Raw genomic sequence first — 22,923 nt, 5'->3', positions numbered from 1 at the left:
ACAGCAAGCACTGCAAAAGAGCAATGAACAGTGAATGGCTCTAAATGTCAAATTGAGAAGTTTATATTTTATCCTACAAGAAATAGGGAACCTCTGAAACTTCTCAATTTAAGGACTGGTGAGGTCAGATCTGTGGTTGCAAGATTTTTGGGGTAACTCTATGGACAACAGGTTAAAAGAGAGGAGATATTGGAAGCAAGAACAGAATAGATTACTGATATTCAAGTCCATCTTTACTGATTGATGTTCAATCTCAACATGATGAAAGAGTCAGCAACTACTGCACTTGCATGCAAACCTTTTAACTTTTTAAAGAATAAGACATTTAACAGATAGTAAAATCTCACAAAGCAGTATTACCTCTTAAATCCCTCATTTGGACTTCTCAGGTACTTCAAGTTCACACAACCCCGAACAAGGACATGATTGTGAAGCAAATTAACAGAATGATTACCTTGTTTATGAAGCATGCTGTGTTCTGTCAAATAATGATTAAAACTTGAATAAGTCGTGATTGGTTCCATTTTCAAAGGGATGGTTAGGCAATTTTTAGGTGCAGGCAATAAACAGTATACTAAGTGAAATGACAGCCTCATTTAAATATATTATTACAGAGCATGAACTTGATTTTACCCATATAGAATTTTGAGTAAAAATGTAATTGCCAAAGAAGCATTCAGACTAAACTTCATTATAATCACTCACCCATTGTTGTATGCCACTATTGATTACAGTGAGAACAATTCATCTAAGCTAAAAGCATTTTTTAAAAAAGAATTCATGTCGTATTAATCCACTCTTTAGTAACCAGGCATATCTCCAGTAATTGAAATGTCTCTACTTGAATTGTAGTGATGCTGTGTTATACCAGTTACAAATTTCAATAAATGTCAATAGTCTGATTTTTATTTTAAATGTCTAATTGTATGCATTTTAACTATGGAAGGTGCTGAAATGATATAGTATTTAGTAACTACCAAGCTTTGTGATCCTTCAACAGGTCTATTAAAACCAAATTTTCTGTGACTATGAGAATTAGAATGGATTAAGCTATTTTTATAAGGAAAAGGAAGCAATAAGGGATGGAGGGGGAGGGGGAAGGGAAGGAGGAAACTACTTCCCTACAGATTAACATTTGTTCTTGCATGTTGGGGACCAATGCATATTAATGCTGCTTATTGTTGTATCAAAGTCCAAACACAGCCATTTTTATCTGAAGACATTTCCTAACATCCTTTCAAAGTATTGCATTTATTTTGACTTTTTTGGTTGTTTTTCACACTTTGCCTCTCTACTAAAGTCCCCTACAGATGGCTCCCTCACGTTGTGGTAGAGTGGGTACAGAACAAGACAGGCCTTTTTTTTTTTTTGGACAATCAATTCAAGAATTCATTTTGTTTGAATATGCACATTTACCAAGATTTTCTTTTTCTTTTGCTAGTGGAAAAGAATAGAAAATAGGTGTCAGTTAATTGAAAAAAAGTAAAATTTAATTTTAAAATAGATAAAAAGTAAATGTGAGTCAAGGAAGGCACTAGTAAGAAGTATTCATGTCAACATAATTTAGTCTATGACTCCTGGGACTACTCCACATGTTACCCATTGGTCTTTTCAGGTTAAAAATGCCCCAGCATCAATAGCTGCCTCGTCTAATTGATAGGTTAGTCCCAGGAACCTATTTTTTTTTTTTGGCTGAGGCAATTGGGGTTAAGTGACTTGCCCAGGGTCACACAGCTAGAAAGTGTTAAATGTCCGAGGTCAAATTCGAACTCAGGACCTTCTGACTTCAGAGCTGGTGTTCTATTTAATACACCACTTAGCTGCCCCCCAGGAACCTACATTTAAGGAAGTACCACAGCAACCAAACTTGCCTCTTGAACTACTTTTCCACTTCATTCCCAACTTCCTTTCCCCCTTCCCAACTTTCCAACGTTTTTATATGCAGCCTTCCCTTATCAGAATAGAATAAGGTCCGAGTACAAGTAGTATTTGTGTGTGATGTGTGTTAGCAGCTATCAATATCAAGGACTCATTAAAGGCTTAAATAGCAATTTTTTTAAACCAATAATGTACTTAAGGTGTATACGTAAGGGGGTTTTAGACTTTTTTGCCCACCTTTAATTATAGTGTAAATATATGTATTTTTTGTATCCCCTAGGAAAACAATTATGTAAATCATTTAAACACTGGCAGTGACTTGGAACTGAACCTGCAAAATCTCTTAAGTATGTCTCTAGGAGATACCTATCTAGAAACTAGGACAGCTAACAAAGGATTTCACATATTAGGTAGTCTTTGAGCAGAATCTTAAGGAAAATAGGATTGAGGAAGATGAACATTCTAGATAGAGTGGACAATCAGATGAAAAGCCAGGGCCAAGAGACTGTTAGACGAACAGGAAGACATATTACTGGAGTATTATGTTGTTTTGCATTTAAGTTTAGTACAGAGCCTAACATATAGAAAGTAAGAAATACTTTCTATAATTTTATATTAGGTGCTTTCATATTTTGCCTTAAAGTGTGGTTCAGAAAAGCAAAACCTTTTGAAATATTCCCTTTTTCAAAAGCAGCAATGTAATGTACAATAAAAAGGCTTTCATTTTTTAATCATCATCTTCTCTCCCTTATGCTAAGTCTAATCTTACCACAGCTTGTGGAGTACTAAAAATTAAAAGCAGCTAACTTGTCTGGGGCAGAAACCTGGTTCATTGCGTAAGTAAACTGCCCATCCAAACTGCCACCTTTGTCTGTTTAAACAAAATTTTCCTGGAGAGCACTACTAAGGTTAATCATCCTAAATTGGGGTAAAGTATAAAATCTTATTAGAAGTTCTGCATCTCGGTGCAGATTAAAGCTTAAAAACTAGACAGATGTTTTTCATATAAATATTGCTTATGTAACATAAAAATGTGGTTTGGTCCATTTTCTTTGTCACAAAGGATCATTTTCTGTGAACATGTCAAAGGGATTTAAAACATCAAAACTTTTTAAAATGAGGCTAACATGGTACCTTCACCTTATTTTTTCTTTCTTGGTTTTTTCCCTCCTTTGATCTGATTTTTCTTGTAAATAACAAACATGGAAATGTTTAAAAGGACTGCACATATAACCTATATCAGACATCTTGCTATCTTTGGGAAGGGAAAGGGAAAGGAGAGTAAAATTTTGGAAAATAATGCCTTACAAAAATCAATGCTTAAAACTGATTACATGTATTTGGAAAAAGAAAATACTTCCAAGGGGAAAAAAAAAAAAAGGCTCTTGACTACTTCTGAATAAAAAGGATATATGGAGAATAAGTGATTGAGAAAAGCAAGACCAGCATGAACAAGATCTAAGAATGCACTCTCAAGAATATACAGTATCATAGGATTCTAGATTTTAGATGTAGAAAGGACTTTTGTTTGAGGTCATCTAATTCGTTTTCATTATAAACTCAAGCACAGGAATTAATTTGCCCAAGATTACACAGGCACTGAAACACTGACATCATGCTGCTTTCCCAATATGACAAAAATCTGAAAAATGCAAAATATCAGAATTGGCTTAAAGGAAACTAGTGATGAAACCAAATTTCACTCTCCTCTAGGGAATATAAAAACAAGCTCTTAGTAAATTAAAAGGTAAAAAACCATGATGTAAAATGGCATTCTCAATTTCTTCAAAAGATCACTTGTTTCAAGGTATACACTTTCCTCCAAAACTTGCCCCCTTATCCCATATGGCTGATTACTATTAAGACTGGTCTATCCAAAATTGAAGTTTTTAACAACAAATTATAAAATTTATTATAAAATGTTTTACAAATGTATTACAAAATTATAAAATGTTTTATTTAGTAGGCCGGCCTTTTAATCTGAAGTAATGAAGAAACATTACTAGAATAAGATACACTTCAAATTACATGTCCCTCATTTATCATGATGCATTATATAAACATGCAACTTAGCTTCAAGTGCCTCTGGAAGGCTTAATTTGTATTCTCTTGATGCCAATAAAGATACCAATGCTCTGAGAAACACTGCCAATTTTCCTGTAGGAGTACTTCAAGGTACTTGACCTAAGATCACCTTTCTGCTTAAAATTCTCATATAGAAAATCGCACTTAATTTCAATCATTACTATGTTCTGCAATTTGAATGCAGTCGCCATGACCTATGTGAGATTATTAATATAGATAACTGCTGCTGCTTGTATAATTTTGGAGAAACAATTGTGAATTGAGACAAGGTTATGAACAATGGACTTTATTTAATCATTTCTGCATTTACAGCTGGAACTCTGGGAATTCAAAATTAACATCTTTGCCTGTCAGCTTCTTATAAACGCCAGAAAATGTTTCTACCTGTAAGAAAAAAAAAATTACAACACTTTCATTCCATGTTTCAACAATTTAACAAAAAATGCTTTTATAAAAATAGTCATGTGAAAAACAGAAAACAATTCCCTGAAGAATGTGATAATAGAAGACAAACGTCATAAAGTAGACCCTATACCGCACTATAGTACTATATAGGCTCCTATAGCACATGGATACAACCATGGCAACTCTGTGGATGAAACTGGAGAATTTTTAAAAGCCCCATATATAATATGAAACTCGAAGTACATTTCCACCTAAGTTTTCCCACTTATCAAACCGGACACTAAGGCAATCAATAACATCTATCATCACACAATGAATGTTTTCATTATTTAGGGATTTACCATTTTGCATAAAAAATGGCAAAATATTTACTTTCAGAAAATCATTATTTCATCTTAAAAATTTGTGCCCTTAAAACAGGTGACAGTGACAAGCAAAGTACAAAAGGCTTCAGTTGCAAATTCATCATTTCAATGAAAATAATCTCGTGTTTAAAGTGCTCCCTTTTTAAAAGCACCTACTACCTTGGTTAGAAATCAAAGAGATAGTTTTTTTTCAAATATAGCCACAATGAGAGCTCAACTATACTAAAGCTATTTATTCAAAGAAAATAAAGTGATAAATTCAAGGTAAGCTGTAGTAGTTTTGCTCACAGTATAAAAGGTTCATGACCAAAGAAACATGAGGCCATCTTGAAAGATGAACATCAACTAAAACTAATCATAATATTATATAGAGATTATGTCATAATAAATATTATAGATATTACCTTGTGTTCCACATTGTTCTGCTGTGCTTTATCCAAATGAACTTTTATGAGTCTGCTACCATCTAGTTTCACACGAATTCTCTTGCCAACAATTTCACTTGGAAAGACAAGGTCTTCAAGGATTGCATCATGCACAGCAGTCAGAGTACGGCTAAAAAGCAATATATTTATAAAGTCAATTGAGCTAATTATGCCTTTTGGTAAACTGATACCTATACATGATTAGATGAGGCAGTTTTTTTCCCCTATAGAGCAATTAACAGAAAAATAATTTTAAGGGTAGAAAAAGTAATATTAAGGTGAAGGTGTCCTGTCCTATCATGGTTAATGCACCAATGAAACATGAGCTTTAGCAAACTAAACTAGAAACATTCATGAACACCAGACCATTAGCTAAATCTGGAGGTTCACAACCAGAATAGCCAAAGTAATTTTTTGATTATAACAAAGAAGTTGTGATTTAAATCAGTGGATTGAGTTTCATGTGACTCAAGTACAAACCCCAACTCAACTTTTTAATTTCCCACATAAAGATTATAACATCTTTATAAATGATAAAAAGATATATTTTTGCATCAAGCATCTATTTTACATCTCCATTTGTCACAATGTGATTTTTAAATCTTATTCTCAAGGTAGTTAAATTGTATGAAAAATATCTTTACTCTAAGTCCATAAGATTTAATTGTATAAAGTACATTTGATAAAGACAGTTTTCTCCATGTTTTATAGAATCACCTTGCATGCTAGTGAATGAGGCTTTCCTTTTAATACCCTATAAAATTTCTTTGACATGTTCAAGTATTTCATACTACGTTAACTTTTTCAGAACATACAGTAACAAAACCCACTGACATTTAAACAGAAAACTATAGATCATAAAACTTAACTGACGAAAATCATGCCATACCAATAAACAATAAAACCGTATTCTATCTAAGGTGTTAAATTAGTGAGGGGTTTTTCCTGTGCTTCCAAAGAACACTGTCAAAATTTCACTACCCCCTTACCAGCAGATAAGGAATTTTAAGAAAAAACATACCAAGATCTAATTTTTTTTTTGACAAGTGGCTGAAAATGCTATGTAGCGTTTTGTCACATAGACAAATACAAATCAACCAATTGGATACAAATTAGCCTTCCTGTCCCATTCACTAAGATACAGCCCTGAAAGTAAAACTTCATACTATTTAATTTATTATCATAAATTTAGAATTTTAATTAAGCAAATTAGTCCAAAATATTTGTCAGAAAAAACTGAGACCCATAGCTTTAGTGACTTGCCCAAAATCACATGGGTAAGAGCAGCATTTGAATCCAAATTCTGATTCTAAACCCAGTCCTCTTTTCAGTTTTATTCTGCCTCCCTTTGTTTCACAAATGGCAGCTGACAGTAGGCATATTTTCAGCATATTTGCTAATTTTATACACTGTTACTGGATTCCTGTCTCTTAAATATCATGCCAAGTAAATAATCTCAACATTCTCTATATAATTATCACCTATACAGTAGCCATATAAAAATGTGAAGAAAAAAAAAAAAAAAAAAAATGCTCTACCAGAGCCCCAAATAATGGCCATGCTGAATTGTGTACTAGAGAAAACTTCATTGGATGAGAAGTCTCAGGACTAGCTGTGATTTTGGACAAGTCAAAGATCCTCACTGGGTCGGAGTTTCCTCAACGATTACAATGAGGTGGATGACAGATGATTTCAAAAGACTGCTTCTAATTTTAAATCTATGATCCTAGAAACACAAAACTTAAAAATCCTCCTAAAACTATTACCACATTCACTCATCTCCAAACATCTGCACTACATTTATTCATCATCACTTAACAGATACCAAGATCATATGCTTTCTTCCAAATTCTTCCTCCTAAAGCGCTTATGACTCCCTTGTTTAAATACTTTCAATAGTTCCCCATCACCTACTAAATTCAATCTCCTAAGCCGGTTATTGTGTTCCAAAATGAGTTCCCAATCTATTTATCAAGACTGTCTAAATGATCTGGGTTTGTAATCCAAAAAGGTCATAAAAGAGGGATAAGGATGCACATGAGCAAAAAATGTAGCATCCCTTTTTGTAGTGGCTGGAAACTGAGTAGATAAGATGCCCATCAGTTAGAGAATGGCTGGAAAAGTTATGATATGAATGTAATGGACTATTATTGTTCTATAAAAAATGATCAGCAATAGCTGTTACCCTGGGCAAGTCACCCCAATTGCCTCAGCAAAAAAAAAAAAAAAAAAAAGATCAGCAGCAGGTTGATTTTAGAAAAGGCTAGAAAATCTTACATGAACTAATGCTAAGTGAAGTGAGCAGAACCTAGATATATTGTACACAGTAACAAGATTATGTGATGATCAACTGTGATGGATTTGGCTCAACAATGAGGTGATTCAAAGTAATTCCAACAGACTTGTGATGGAGAGCCATCTGCATCCAAACACAGGACCATAAGGACTGAATGTGAATCAAAGCATATTACTTTCACCTTTTTTGATGCTGATTGTATACTTGTTTGGTTTTTTTTTCATGTTTTTTCTCTTTTGATCTGATTTTCCTTGTGTAGCATGACAAATATGGAAATATGTTTAGAAGGAGTAAATACATTCAATCTATATCAGATTGCTTGCTACCTTGGGGAGGAAGGGAGAAAAATTTGAAAACCAAGATTTTGCAAAGATGAATGTTGAAAACTATCTTTGCATGTATTTGGAAAAGCAAAATATTATTAAAAAAAAAAAACTACCTAATACAAAATCTGTTTTACATGCCTTTCAATTCCTTATGTTAATTCCATTTTCTCTGCCTGATATGATCCCTCTGCAGTACATACAGATTTATGTGTATGCTAGCAGCTCTCAATCAACATTTCAAATTATAAGATTCTGGATGACTTAAACCACTAGTGATAACAATGACTTCCAATTTCAAACCACTACAAAAAATATGCCAGAAATCAAACAAGCATTGAGATTAACCTGAAGTCATGTTTCAAAGGCCCTGGCACCTGAAATTAAATTAAATGTGGATTGTACAAAAATGCTTAATATTTTTCTAGTGCTATGTAAACATACTGAAAAATTTTGACAAGGTTAGCTCTTTTAAAGAGCAATTCAAAACTTATCTAATCACCTAGCATATATAGCTCTTTTTACATTTTACACTAGTCTTCTAACCCTGAGTATCCAACCCATGCTATTTATTAACAGAATTAATCTTTTTAATACCTTAGTAACACTGAACATATTAACATTGAATCATATTAAGTTAGATCAAAGACCAAATGTTACTCAAGGAAACCTACTCTCATCAGCCATGTATTTTTGCCTACCTCAAAGTTAACAAGATGCGTACCATTAATTCACTCATTAGCTAAACAAACTACACTAGGATGAACTTGGGTTCAATGATGAACCTTATGCAAATATTTTTAAAAATAGTAATCTATATACACATACCCTACCTTCTGTATATGTGTTATATACACCACTCATTTTCATCCTTGTGAAATTGCCCGGTGGACACATTTGCTGTATTTGTTCAACATCTTACCATTCAGCCAGTTTCAAATTCACCTCACGTTTGATTCCTTACTTTCTAAATCCATCCAGATGCTAAAATCTTATCAAATTGAGCTCTACTATAATCCTCTTATACATTCCCTTTTCTTTAGTTATATGACTCCCATTCTCATCTATCACTTTTTATAATCCTAACTATAGCAGTAGTCTCCTAGCTGACCTCCTTACTTCCAAGTCTGTCTCTCTCTTCACCTTACTTAACTATCCAAGAGATAACTCATTCAGTTCTGAACACATTCCAGGGCTTAAACTCCAGTGGCTTACTATTGCTTTTCCCATTTTCCTTTCCAGATTTATTACATATACAGTACTTCCCTTCTTCAATCACTCTGTTCTAGCCAATTATGCTAGACACACAATTCTCAATGTCTTGACTTTGCACAAGCTGTCCCAAGCCAGAAATGTTCCTTCTCTGTACTTGCACTCCTGCAATACCCTAACTTCCTTTAAAAGTTATCTAAACATCACCACTTCCACAATACTTTCTCATCTGTTTCTCTTCTAGTCAAGTTATTTTGCATTTACTTTGTAATTTTTAAAATGTCTACATATTGGTTTACCTTAGTAGAAATAATTTCCTAAGTGAATGGACTGCTTTATTTTTGTCTTTCCATCCTCAGGGTCTACTAAAGTGACAGGGTTCTATTAAGTAATCCTCATCGATTGATCCAATTATTACCAAAGTCACTAATTATTACCAGTCACTACTAGTAAACAACAGTAAGATACTTTAGGTTTCTAACATGACTATTTCAAAAAAGACAACTATTTTAACATTTTCCAAACAAAACCAAGATAGAAAAACTTTTGTTTTGAATGGCATAATTCTTATAATAAAGTTCGCCTATGGGAGGGGGGAAAAATATAACCTTATAACTTCCATCCTTATAAAATGGATAGGATGCTTGAGCAGCAAGAAACCCTTACTTTGCTAAAATGGCTTTTTGGAATAGAATTGAGCATTCCATTTCTATCTCGTCTCTTAGGGTCGCTAATGAAAGGTTCTACTAGAAAATTCTGGGTCAGGTCAAGTTAATCCTACAAATTTTATGGAACCATAGCACACTTTACTACATTTGGATTTTCTACACAATTTTAGTTCTGATCTCACTTCACAAAACACGTTTAAGGTATGTATGGAGGATTTCTTTCTTGTTCACAATTCAATATCAATTCATTTTTGATTTGAAGACATCAATCTAACAAAATCCTATATTAAAACAGAAACTTTCCAAAAGTGCATTTCCCTCAATTTAATTCAAATTAAATTCTGAATTCTCTTAATTTGTTCAAAATAAGGCAACCTTACCATTAGTTAATAAATTCATTACTTGTACTGTAGTCTCCCCTTCACTACCTTTTTTTAACATTCTGCAGTTGGCTTCATGACTTTCTTCTCCAAGTAACTTAAATACATTATGATTTATACACAGTGGCTTTTCCCACCATGCCACATAACCTTAAGATAATGTATAAATACAATACTGGTTTTAAAATAAGACTTACTATATAGCTTTCCTCAGGTCCAAAGTAAGGGATTAAACAAAATGACCTCCATATTCTCTTACAACTTCATATCGATGATCCATGACACATTACTTCTTTACCCAATTTCTCCCAATCCCTCTCTCATTACTAGATAGGGACAACTTACATTCTTCTCCCTACTTAGTAATGAATGTAAGTTAAAGATACTTTCTGGAACCTCACCATAGAATAGTCATTTCCAAGTGTGGTTCATCTACTGGCTATTTTTTTTCCTAGAATACCAAGCAGTAGTAGAGAAAACTCATTCTCTAGCTCCTTCCTCATAGCCCCTCCCACACTCTTTCCAGCTTTATCAACCTCACTCTTGCCTCCCAAAGTGCTGAATATAGCATCACAAGAAAGTGGAAAGAAAACTAAATTTGTGTAATGACTTCTAATTAGGAATACTCACCTTCTGGGACGTTTTTGCTTATTTTTTGTACGGCTTTTTCTTGTTGGCTTAGGAAGAATTCTCCTCTGCAACAAAGATTAGAATGCTTAATTATTCAAGAAACAAAATCTATTGTAGACAATTGGCAAAAAGCTTACCATCATCATCCCTAAATTTTTACTATATATGCACAAATGAGTTTCAATGGGCAAATTCAAATGTTCTAAGAAATGAATTTTTGAAAATTCCAGAGAAATTCAGAGCAACTCCACCTTAATATCTTCAGTTTCTAAGTTTCACGGTAGAAACCGTGGGGAAAAAAACCCCCTCAAATTAACAAAATATAAACCTTTTTTCTCAAGACAATTCACTTCTAGAAAACTGGTTTAAAAATTTTTTTTCAAGTCAAATATATTTATTTGGCCCTTTTCCCCACCCCGTATCACAAATATAATATAAATATAATCATTATACTACTTTATTCAAATATTCATTTGAATATTTATCAAATATTCTGTTTATCAGATTACATTCAATCAAATATTACATTTATGTTATATTCAGTCTTCAAGACTGAAAAAAACAATTTAAATTCTAATATTCAAAAAATATAACCAATTCCAATTTTTTTCCAGTTACTTTATATTTCTATGTTCTTTTCTCTGAAAGCCCATTATGATTTTTTAAAATATTCTTGGAATACTTTGTGGTATTCCACACAAATTAGGATCCTTTCACTTAACCTCTTTCAATTTTATTTTCATCTATGATCTAGACCAACACTGCTCAGTCTTGTCTCTTTTTAAACTGCTTTTTATAGTCCCTTAAACCTTAGCCTTAAAATTTATCATTAGCCCCAACAATACTTATGAGTGACCTGTTAAAGAAAATCAAAGCTCCAAATATACCTCACATTTTTACTTAACCATATTCCAAAACAGCATTCTTCACCATCCATAGGGATCAGTGCTTTTCAAAGAGTAGCCCCAAAATTCTCTAAAAAAGTCAACATCTTCAAGAACTTTTGACTTTTTCCCTAACTTATCCAATAAAAGCAATTTCTAATAAATGCCAACTCTTGAAAAAAATTCTGATTCTTTAATAACTCAAATACATAAATGATTTTCTACTACACATCCCTAAACCAGAATGACTTCTACTACACCACATGCTTAAATGGCCCAATGTTTTATGTTATGCCTTAAGATCAACTTCCCCAGAAAAGTTTTAAACATATGAAGACAGCATTTACCTGAGCAATAAAGACCACATGTTTGCCACTGAATTTTTTCTCCAATTCACGAACTAGTCGTACTTGAATCTTCTGAAAAGATTTTAGCTGAGGAACTGGAACAAAAATAATGATAGCTTTTCTGCCACCACCAACTTCAATTTCCTAGGAATGAAAAAAAAAAAAAATCAGTCATTCCTTTAAAGATTTAAAAACCAGCACTGCCAGAGTAAATCACCATACATGATTAATACCTTTCAAATTGAAATTTGCTATTAGTTACTAAGTGGCAAACTATAGTACCTGAACTAAAGAGGAAAAAATGCACTTCCCTTATAAAATACTAAAACAAGCCAGCTAAACTTTCATTGCAACTTATATTTTAAAAATGGATTTCATTTAAAATAACTTTTCATTTATTCAAGTTTGCAAAAATTATTATTTTTCTATTGTCATTCCCTTTTACTCTCACATATGGCCAGCAGATACTGTTCTAGCTCACAATTTCTTTACCTGCCATTATTTAAGTCTTCCTATAAAGTTCTTCATATAGCTAACACTTGCCTATCTTAACTGCACCGCAATGACTAAAAACTAAATTTAACTGGTTTTAGGTGATTTATCTCAAAATTGTTTTAATAGACATCTCTAACAAAACTGAACTCTTTCCATGAATTTAAGTTAAGTATTTTTTGCTACTAGGAGTCAAGACAGATCTCCATTTAAACTACTTGTGTGCCAGTTACTTGAATTCTGACCCCCCCATTTCCACACCAGTAAAATAGGGATAGCCATAATACTTAACCCGAAAGGATTGGCATGGGGATCAATAGCATAGTGTATATGGTATTACATCTTAAAGTGCTATCAAAATGTCAATTATTTTTAGATGTAATGTTTTTAATGTTATATTTATTAGTTTCCTGAATCTCTTGTTTATAATCATGACCCCTCCCTAACATATGTTATTCCATTTTTTTTTTTCTGTTTATGTCTACCACCCATCAACACTGACTCTTTTCCATACTGCAGAATTAGTACCACTTCAGGAAGTTTTTAAGTTCATAGTGACTAGTTGTATACTTTATCTAAAAAAAGAACCAATTTGCCTAGACTTGATTCTTAAGTTTTCTAAATCATAGATCTTTCTCATAATTTTTGTTCTTTTACATGCATTAAAGATATAAGACTGACAAAAGAAACCAATATTCAAATAAGGATAAAATATTCTCTCCCCCCAGGAGTTCATGGCCCTCAGTTAAGAATCCATGGTCTCAATTTCTAAACTCACTTCTAACACAGACATGCATAAGTTTCCATACTACCTTCTCTGACTCTACCAAGTTAAAAAACAAAACATAACCAAAAAAACAAGTCTGGTAGACCAAAAACCTTTGAATCCAACTGTCTGAACCATGCCAGGGATTACTTGACATGCACACAAATAGCCTACCTGTTGCAATTATATGGTTCTAAAATGGCTTTATGTATATATACTCTGGATTTTCTTTCCCCAAAATATTATTACTAAACCTTTTTAAGCAAGTGCCTATGATGTGCCAAGAACTGGCACAAGTAAAGGCAAAAGACATTCTTGTTCTCAGACTAATCAATTGAAATTAACATGCAATCAACTATTCACAAACTATGTTCAGAATAAATTTGAAAGACAAAACAATTAAGTATCAAGAAAGGCTTCAGTACAATTTAAAATGGAACTTATAGGAAGTCAGAGAAGCTAGGACAAGTATTCCAGGCACAGAACATGCCTCGGAGTTGGGAAATGAAATGTCTTAATTCAGGTGAACAGCTCAGTGTTACTGAGCTGAAGAGCTCCCTGGTGGGGAGGGGCATAAGGTATAAAAAGACTGCAAAGGGAGAGGAGGGTCAAGTTATGAATGGCTCTTCAGAAATAAGATCCTGAAGTTGACTGGAAGCCACAAGAGTTTACTGAGCAGGAGAGTGACATGATCCGATTTATAGGTGGATTTTAGTGATGAAAGAATTGTGACAGAGTCTAACCAACTACTATAGCAATCTAAGTAAAGTGGCAAGGGTGTGCAGCAGGGTAATGACAATGTCAGAAGAGAGAAAAAGTATTATAAGATATACATACAGAAAGGCAAAAACAGGCCTTGGCTAAAATATAGGGTGAAAAACTAAGGATGACACCAATTTTTCCGACCTGGGTAACTAAGATGGCAGTATTTTCAATGGTAAAAACAATGAGAGGGTTTGCATTTTAATTGACCCCAAACCCTCTTCTCTTCCAACTCATTACTCTTCTGCCAATCTGGATAGAATAATTTTTCAAGTAAAAAATTAAAGGAAAAAAAAAACCCTAAAAATAAACAACCTCCAGAACACTAGTCCTGAAGTGAGGAGAACCTGATTGTTGAAATCTAGTCTCAGACACTTAACACTTCCTAGCTGTGTGACCTTGGGCAAGTCACTTAACCCCAACTGCTTCAGTAAATGATTGAATAAATAAATGAGCGCCCCCCCCCCAAAAAAAGAAAACACCAACCCAAAGCTTTCTTGAGATTTACACTCGTTCAAGATGGACAATTAATTTCACATTTTCTTGCTAGAAACAATGAGTTAACACCAATTCTCCATTTTCTACAATCTAGAACTCTTATCTCCTGAAAAGTGCTAAGAAAACTTTTATAAATTATGTATAAGTTAGCAGTAAAGAGCTCTTAGGAGTATATATATATTCACTTAGGAGTACATATATTCACTGTTATCCCCATTTACCCAAACAATAAAGACCAGAATTAAAGAGTTTCTTTACCTTAGCTGCTGTGATATTCAGCTCTCTTAATTGAGCCTTTAAGTCAGAGTTCATCTCCAACTCCAAAAGAGCCTGAAATGTAAAATTATTAAATAGGAATGTCACTATTTTACTACAAGATGGGAGTCTGCAAAACAAAGATTGCTCCTCCCTTTTTACAACTCCAAAAAATCCATCATAACTGTGCACTAATTTAATACAAGCAGAATTTGAATCAAGGCATTAGTGCTCCGAGCTTTCCTTTCATTCTTCACTGAAACCAGCAGCACGTGTCCTGATCATTACAAGCTAGGACCCTGGGTTTTGAAATACAACTCATGTCTCAAGCACCCCAGACTACCTGTGTTAGAGTTCCTTCCCTTCCATAGGCTTCACTTTCCTTATCTATAAAATGAAAAGCTTGCAGATCTACTAGATCCTTTCCTTCAAGTCTCAGCTAAAACATTCACAATCCCTTATCTACTCCCCCTTAAAACTAAAGTTTTCCATAACCAACCCCAATCAATCTTCTACCTATTTTTAGCGAGTCCCCTATCAGATTGTGAATTCCTTGAGGATATGTGCTTTCTGTTACTCCCAAACTCAGCACAATGGATTGAGACACAGCTTAAATGTTTGCAGGCTTGACATTAGTTCCAATTCCCAACTCTTTCCCTTTTGAGTCTCGGTGGTCGTGGAAAGTGCATTGGATCTGGCATCCAGTCCAGCGAGAACTAACTAAAGTGCTTACTAGGAATTACACCGTGCTAGGTGCTGGGAAAGAGCCTGCCGAGCTGTTGTGACCACTTTTGAGAACTTGAATACTTGTCCCCTACTTCTGAGTTTTTTCGTAAATAGGATTAATCTTCCAAGTCCAAAGTCCATGATGCTATGACCCAAAGGGAGAGGGAACCTCAATGGGGGGGGGGGGGGGGGGGGGGGGGGGGGGGGGGTCACCTGTCAGGGATCCCAAACGGACCCACCTGTGAAATACCAGACTCGAACTCGTCTGGCTTCTCGCCATTGGGCTTCACAATCTTGGCGCTGGAACTGAACATGGCACCGCCTGTAAAGCACAACACAGAACGCCTTTTAAGACGTGTGCGCGGTACTCACCCTCTGGGCGCCCGAGCCCTTTCCCTCCCAGGCCGCCACGCGGAACATCAGGCGGGCGGAACGCGCTCCTGAGCGCGAGCGCCCAACCCCCTCCCCCCAACCCCAGCCGGGAAGGAGCCGGCCTGGAAAATCTCCCGGCGAGGCCATCCGCGGCCCCGGAAAGGGCAATCCGTCGTATCCCCATCCCAGCAAATGGCCCCGCCGCTTTAACGCCGACTTCGGGGCAGTATTCAAGGAAGTAGAAGCCAAGAGAGAAGACCTAGGCCCGGGAAGCAGGAGACAGCTCACCCACCTCGCTGAGCGCCGGCCTAGGAAGAGGGAGAGCTCTCGCGAGAGCACTGTAAATCTCGACTACAGGAAGAAGGACCGGGTCGAGAGGCGGGGCGAACGGGACTTGGAGTGTTAAACCGGAAGAAAACTATAGTAACTCTCCAGAATGCCTAGATAGGAACAGGAAGTAATGGAAGGGAATACTAAGGTAGTAACGCATCTACCTGAAGAGGTGTTACTCTTCGTCCGCGCACCTTGCAATTTGCTCTTCCTCAGTGGAAATAGTCAACCTTTGACCTGGAGTCCCCAGGACACCACTAGGCGTAAAAGGTCCCAATAACCTCGATTCTTTGGGTCTTTTCTAATGTGTTTTGCCTTTTTTTTTTTTTTTTTTGCCCGTCTTTCCCTCGTACCCCGTGACTTACGGTTCCGAATCCTATTATTTCCTTAGGCCTCTTTCCCACTCTGGTGGGTGATTCTGGATGGCTTTCTAACGTGGTAAAAGTATATAATACTAACTCTCGTCTAGGACTTGAAGGTCATGAAAAACACTTTCAGGAAGTCATGCAAAATTGTCACTCCCATTTTACAAAGAAACTGAGACTTAGAGTTAATTTAATCTTGGAACTGAAAGGGACGTTCAAAGACCATCTCCAATTTTCGTTTACAGAGAAGGGCAGTAATTTGCATAGCCATGATTTGAATCCAGTTAGTCAGCAAGCATGTATTAAATGCTTACTGTATGCTAGACACCTAGCTAAGCCCTGTAAATATGAAAACCAGAAAGGAAACTCTCTATGAAAACCACAGGGAGTTTCACTGTTACAGGAAACTCCTTTAGGAATGCTGATTGGCATCTACTCTGCAATTTAAACTCTTAGGGAGTTACATGGAACACTGAGGTTAACTTGCTAATTACTTTGTAATTTATTATTAGTGTTACATTCATTCATTCATGGATTGAAGAACTGAGGAGCATTTCACTAGCTTCTGAGATAACTCTATTTCAACTTTTAGGTAGCTGTTATAGGAGGATTTTTTTCCCCTTCATTTTAAATTTGCTTGAGAATTGTTATTATATCTTCCTTGAGTCTTCTTTGAGTTAAACATATTGAGTTACTTTAACATACCCATACATGGTATTTTTTCCATCCAAGAACCTCTTAAAATGTAACATCCAGAATTTGGCACAGATGTGGTCTTACCAAAGCAGAATATGACAGGACAATCAATCACCTCCTTAATGAAAAAGCATTTATTAAACATTTACTGTATGGCAGGCATCATATTAAGCACTGATGATAAGAAGAAAAGTAAAAAACAGACCCAGCCCTCAAGGGGCTCTCATTGTAATGGAGGAGACAATATGTTGATACATATAAGATGTGTATTAGAGAAGTAAATAAAAGGCATTCTCAGAGGAGATGGCATTAGCATTTAGACTGAACAAAATCTTCAGAAGGTGGAATTCAAGCTGTGTTGAAGGAAGCCAGAGAAACTAACAGGCAAAGATAAAAAAGATAATATTTTTGATTTGGGCATTGCTAAAGAATCATATTCAAGGAACAGAATATAACCTGAGCCCCAAAGCCTATTGGTATGGGGCTTTGTTATTGGTGGAGATTAATGTTCGAAATCAGTTTATGTAGTAGTGCATAGTTGGTGAGATTAAGAGAGAAGAGTCAAGTCTCTTCAGGTTCTTATGATTAAGGCTTTAAGAGAAAGGTGTGATACCAACCTCTCCTGAGCCCCTCCAAAGGTAGAAAGAACCTGAGAAAAAACTGACATGGAAAGAGCTATCAGAGACTCTTATCTTTGGAAGACTGAAGAATTTCCCCTTTAAGGAAGATCTGGGACTCTCAGTTGAGTTGTTGAAAGGAAGCTCATTTATTCTGTATTTCTATGTATTCTCATATGTATCCTTCCTCTGACTTGTGTTTTGTTATTAACATGGATAAATGGATTTCTTTTCCATTTACTATATGTATTCATTGTGGAATGGCATTTGGTGAGAAGGAAGTCAAGCCTTGTATATAAAGCTTGCCACTCCATTCCCTATTAATGAATAGCAATCAGGAGTTTAGCTTGAGCCTGAAAGTTACTTCTCCTAGACTAGGAATATTAAAGGGAGAAGATAGATATAATTCTAACCCGTACCTGCTCTCTCTGGGGAAATTTTTCCTGTTTCCCCTCCTGGAAGGAATTCAAGTATCCCTCAGGTATTTAGATGTAGGAGAGCTTAAAGATGTCCATTCTTATCTCCCTGGGAGAGCCCCATCAAGATAACTACTGTCAACTGTGATGGACTTGGCTCTTTTCAACAATAAGATGATTCAGGCCAATTCCAATAGACTTGTGATGGAGAGAGCTATTTGCAGACAAAAAGACTATGGGGATTGAATGTGGATCACAACCTAATATTTTCATCCTTTGTTTTTGTTTGCTTTCTTTCTTTCGTCTTTTTTTCCTTTTTGATCTAATTTTTCTTGAACAGCATGATAAATACAAAAATATGTTTAGAAGAATTGCACATGTTTAACCTATATTGGATTACTTGCTATCTAGGGAAGAAAAGGAGAAAAATATGGAACACAAGGTTTTGCGAGGATGAATGCTAAAAATTATCTTTGTATATATTTTGAAAAATAAAAGCTATTTTTTTAATTCAAAAAATAAAAATAAAGGACAACACTATAAGCAAGAAGGCCAATATATAAATATTCTGTAGTCTGTGAGGAGGGTTAAAGTATAAGAAGACTAAAAGGGTAGGAAGGGGTCAGGTTATGATAAGATTTAAATACTAAAACAGAGAAATGTGTATCTGTTCTTGGAAAAATAGAAAATCTCTGGAGTTAATTGAATAAGGAGGATGATATAATCAAACTGACGGTTTAGGAAAAATCACCTTGTAGTAGAGGAGGGATTAAAGTAGAAAAAAACATGAAAGTAGGGAGATCAATTAGAAGCCTTTTGAATTAGTCTGGGTTAGAAGTAATAAGGTCTTGTTATGGCTGTGGTAGCTGAGAAAAGAGAACATATAGGAGATATGTTAAGGAAATAGAAACAGGCTTTGGCAATTGATTAATTGTTGTTATTCTGACTCTTTGTGGTCACATTTGGAGTTTTCTTGGAAAACATACCAGAGTGGTTTGTCATTTCATTGTCCAACTCATTTTTACAGATGAGAAAACTGAGGCAAATAGAGTCAAATGTCTTGCCCAGGGTCACACAGCTAGAAAGTGACTCAGATCAGATTTGAATTCAGGTCTTCCTGATTATAGCCCCAGTTGCTCCAAATTCTTAGGAAGTAAGAAGCAGCTAAAGGAATGTCAGTAGCAAATATGGGAATCTGTGTTGCTTGATTCTGCTTATTTTTCATGAGATTTGTGTGCCGGGGGGGGGGGGGGGGGGGAAGTGTTATCCCCTAGGAGAAAGAGAAAATGGGAGGAAGACTTAGAAAAAAATTATGTATTTCCTTATTAGGAAGGAAACTTTCCTTAATAAGAAATGTTTTGAAAAAAAATTTTTAATAAAATTGAATTTAAAAAAGAGAATGTCAATTTCAAAAATTGGTAGTGATCCAGTTTGGTTAGAATATAATTTTTGAAGAGAATCTTATTATTATAAACTGAGATCTTTTGGGGGAAAATGATGTGGGGTGAACTCTGAAACTTCCCCCTTCTTAGAGGAAGTTTCTGGGTCTCAAACTTTCCTTTCAGGGAATCCAATTAAGTGGTCCCATTCAGTAGGACATCTTGGCTAAGGATGTGGTCCCACCCTTTCTTGAGTTGAAGATTAGTCTGGAACTCCTCCCAGTAGCTCAAAGTCCCAATTGAGTGATTTTCTCTGCCTGATTGATTGTCAGCTCAAACTGTCCCTAGCCCCCAGGCCAAGATTTACCCATATAATCAGGGGTTGATCAAACTGTCCTTTGCAGAATTCTAAAACAGGATTATGTTTCTTAGCAAACTATCCTGCCAGGACTTTTGCCCACTAATGAAGATATTGTCTTCTCAGTGCCAGTAAATTCCTTTTGCCACACAGATTTCAGGCTTGCAAATTCTTTCACATACAACCTTCAGCTATGACCAGAGGGATTTCCCACCCCAATTCTCCCACCTCATCACAATTAGCACTAACCTCATCATTTGCACCTCATCATTATTAAATAACACTATACTTATTGTTTAGTAGGTGTTTAATAAGTATTTGTTTTATTGTATTATTTTTTCCTGAAGTTAGGAGTATTTCTCCATTTCAACTCCTGAGTTTTAGAACTCTGCTGAGTTTAGAAGCTGCTGAAGAAAGTCACAAAACTAAGCTGACTGGATCTACTACAAAGTCATATTATCTAACATCAACTAGTCTTTATTCATCTTTGACTGGTCTTTCTCAGACACTTCTCTCTCAGTGTATTGTATTGCTTTCTACTTCACTAAGAAAATTACTTATATTTTAGGTTCTCCCATTTGCACTATTCAGCATCTCAGTATTTCTTTATATTTTATTAAGTTAGATTGTTGGGTTAAGAAGCCTCTTTTTCTTGGCAAGGCTAAGTTCTGTTTGTGTCCTTGATCACATCTTTCTTTCTCAACATTGGCTATCCTCCCCTTGCCTCTCTCCCCCACCCCCAACTTCAGTCACTCTGTTGGTTCATTTTTCGTTGCCTATAAACATGCTTGCATTATCCCTATCCTTAAAAAAAATTCTATATCCTCCTATCCTCTTTAAGTTAACATTCTATATCTTTTTTTCCCTTTCAACAGCCAAACTTCTAGAAAGATTGGTCTACACTAGCTGCCACCTCCTTTCTTACCATCCACTCACTTTTTCAATCATTTTTAATCTAATTTCTGACCCAGTCACTTCACTGAAACTATTCACTGAAAGATTACCAATGATTTCTTTTTTAAAATTAATGATTACTTTTAAAAATCACTAATTAGTTTGAATCATTTTATATTAACATATTACCATATATTAACATCTCTATGTTGTACAAGACACTAATCTAGGCCTGTTTATACATGTATAAAAGGATAGTTGCAACGTATGTAGTGGAAAGAACATTGAGTCTGAAATTAAAAGACATGGATTCAATATGGCAGCATAGTATAGTGAAAAAGCATTTGAATTTAAATAATTAGACCAGACTAATTTTAACCCTGACTTTGCTATCTATCCTTTTTGTAACCTGAACAAGCCATTTCCTCTCTCTGATCTTCAGTTATTTATAAAATGAGTTGATTTCAAAGGTTCAAATCCTATAAATCAAGTCTGTTATCCAGATTTTGTACAAACAAAACTAATGCAGACAAGATTAGAAGGAAAACAATAAACTGGGAAAACATTTGTACATCCAAAGGATCTGATAAAGGCCTCATTTCTAAAATATATAGAAAATTGACTCAAATTTATAATAGTTCAAGCCATTCTCCAATTAATAAATGGTCAAAGCATATGAACAGACAATTTTCAGATGAAGAAATTGAAACTATTTGTAGCCACATGAAAAAGGTGCTCCAAAACACTATTGATCAGAGAAATAAAATTAAGACAACTCTGAGATACCACTATACGCCTGTCAGATTGACTAAGATGACAGAAAAAGATAATGATGAATGTTGTAGGAGATGTGAGAAAACTAGGACACTGGTACAGTGTTGGTGGAACTGTGAATGGATCCAACCATTCTGGAGAGCAGTTTGGAACTATGCTCAAAAAGTTATCAAACTGTGCATACCCTTTGACCCAGCAGTGTTTCTATTGGGCTTATATTCCAAAGAGATTTTGTGAGGGATAGAAAATCCTATCCAAAAATGACTACTCAGAGACCTCTTGAAGTAAAAAACAGAAAAGTTGTTTATTTAATTAATTCTCATGAGAATGAACAATTCCACTGCAAGGAGGGAAAGAGAGCTCACGGTAGAAGAGCTAAAGAAGGGGATAAGGTATATAGTTTTTATAGGGTTTAGATACAAAGGATTACATCATGAGTTGGAGAACATTAACAGATAGGTTCCCCCCCCCCCAACCCTTAATTGGATGTTATTCCTGCCAAAAACAGAAGATTCCTAGTTCTGGGAGGAACCATACATCAGGCAACTAATTGGCCAGATGTTGGTAACTTGAACAGTGATAAATGTCATCATTTGAGGTTAAATACATATGTCTAAAATCTAAGTATATATTGACTACCACTCAACATACTCACGCAGGTCACAGAGATCTAGAGAAACTAAAAACACAGAAGAGGAAGTTAAATGTCCTTGGAAGTTCAGCTGCTGGAAGTTCTTCACCTTATCTTTACTACATATAGCTTCTGGAAGTTCTTCACCTTATCTTTACTACATACAGCTGCTGGAAGTTCTTCAACTACACACACACACACACACACACACACACACACACACACACAAAATCTTAAATGAGGGAAAGGAACCCACCTGTGTAAAAATGTTTGTGGCAGCCCTTTTTGTAATGGCTGGAAACTGGAAACTGAGTGGATGTCCATCAATTGGAGAATAGCTGAATAAATTATGGTATATGAATGCTATGGAATACTATTGTTCTGTAAGAAATGACCAGCAGGATGATTTCAGAGAGGTTTGAAGAGACATGAACTGATGCTAAGGGAAATGAGAAGAACCAGGAGATCATTATACACAGCAACAACAAGACTATACAATGATCAATTCTGATGGACGTGGCTCTCTTCAACAATGAGATAATTCAAACCAGTTCTACTTGTGCAATGATGAAGAGAGCCATCTACACCCAGAAAGAGAACCAGAGTAGAACAGAGTGTGGAACACAAAATAGCATTCTCATTCTTGATCTGATTTTTCTTGTGCAACAAGATAACTGTATAAATATGTATACAT

At 35.3% G+C, this 22,923-nt stretch overlaps 1 protein-coding gene across 1 annotated transcript; it reads right to left on the bottom strand.

The window, feature by feature from the left end:
• Window positions 1-4,233: 4,233 nt before the first annotated feature.
• On the bottom strand, window positions 4,234-16,165 carry RPS7 (ribosomal protein S7). Its single transcript, XM_031951173.1, has 7 exons — window positions 16,062-16,165; window positions 15,637-15,719; window positions 14,675-14,746; window positions 11,899-12,042; window positions 10,668-10,732; window positions 5,138-5,288; window positions 4,234-4,347 (listed from the first exon to the last, which is right to left on the bottom strand). Exons 2-7 carry the CDS (start codon window positions 15,709-15,711, stop codon window positions 4,270-4,272), a joined length of 585 nt encoding a protein of 194 aa, XP_031807033.1. The 5' UTR covers window positions 15,712-15,719; window positions 16,062-16,165; the 3' UTR covers window positions 4,234-4,269.
• Between the last annotated feature and the right edge of the window lie 6,758 nt (window positions 16,166-22,923).

This window comes from Sarcophilus harrisii, chromosome 2 (genome assembly GCF_902635505.1).
Source record: "Sarcophilus harrisii chromosome 2, mSarHar1.11, whole genome shotgun sequence".
Classification (NCBI taxonomy): Eukaryota; Metazoa; Chordata; class Mammalia; order Dasyuromorphia; family Dasyuridae; genus Sarcophilus; species Sarcophilus harrisii.
The sequence above is the reverse complement of the archived record's forward strand: the minus strand, read 5'-3'. Positions and strand labels throughout refer to the sequence as shown.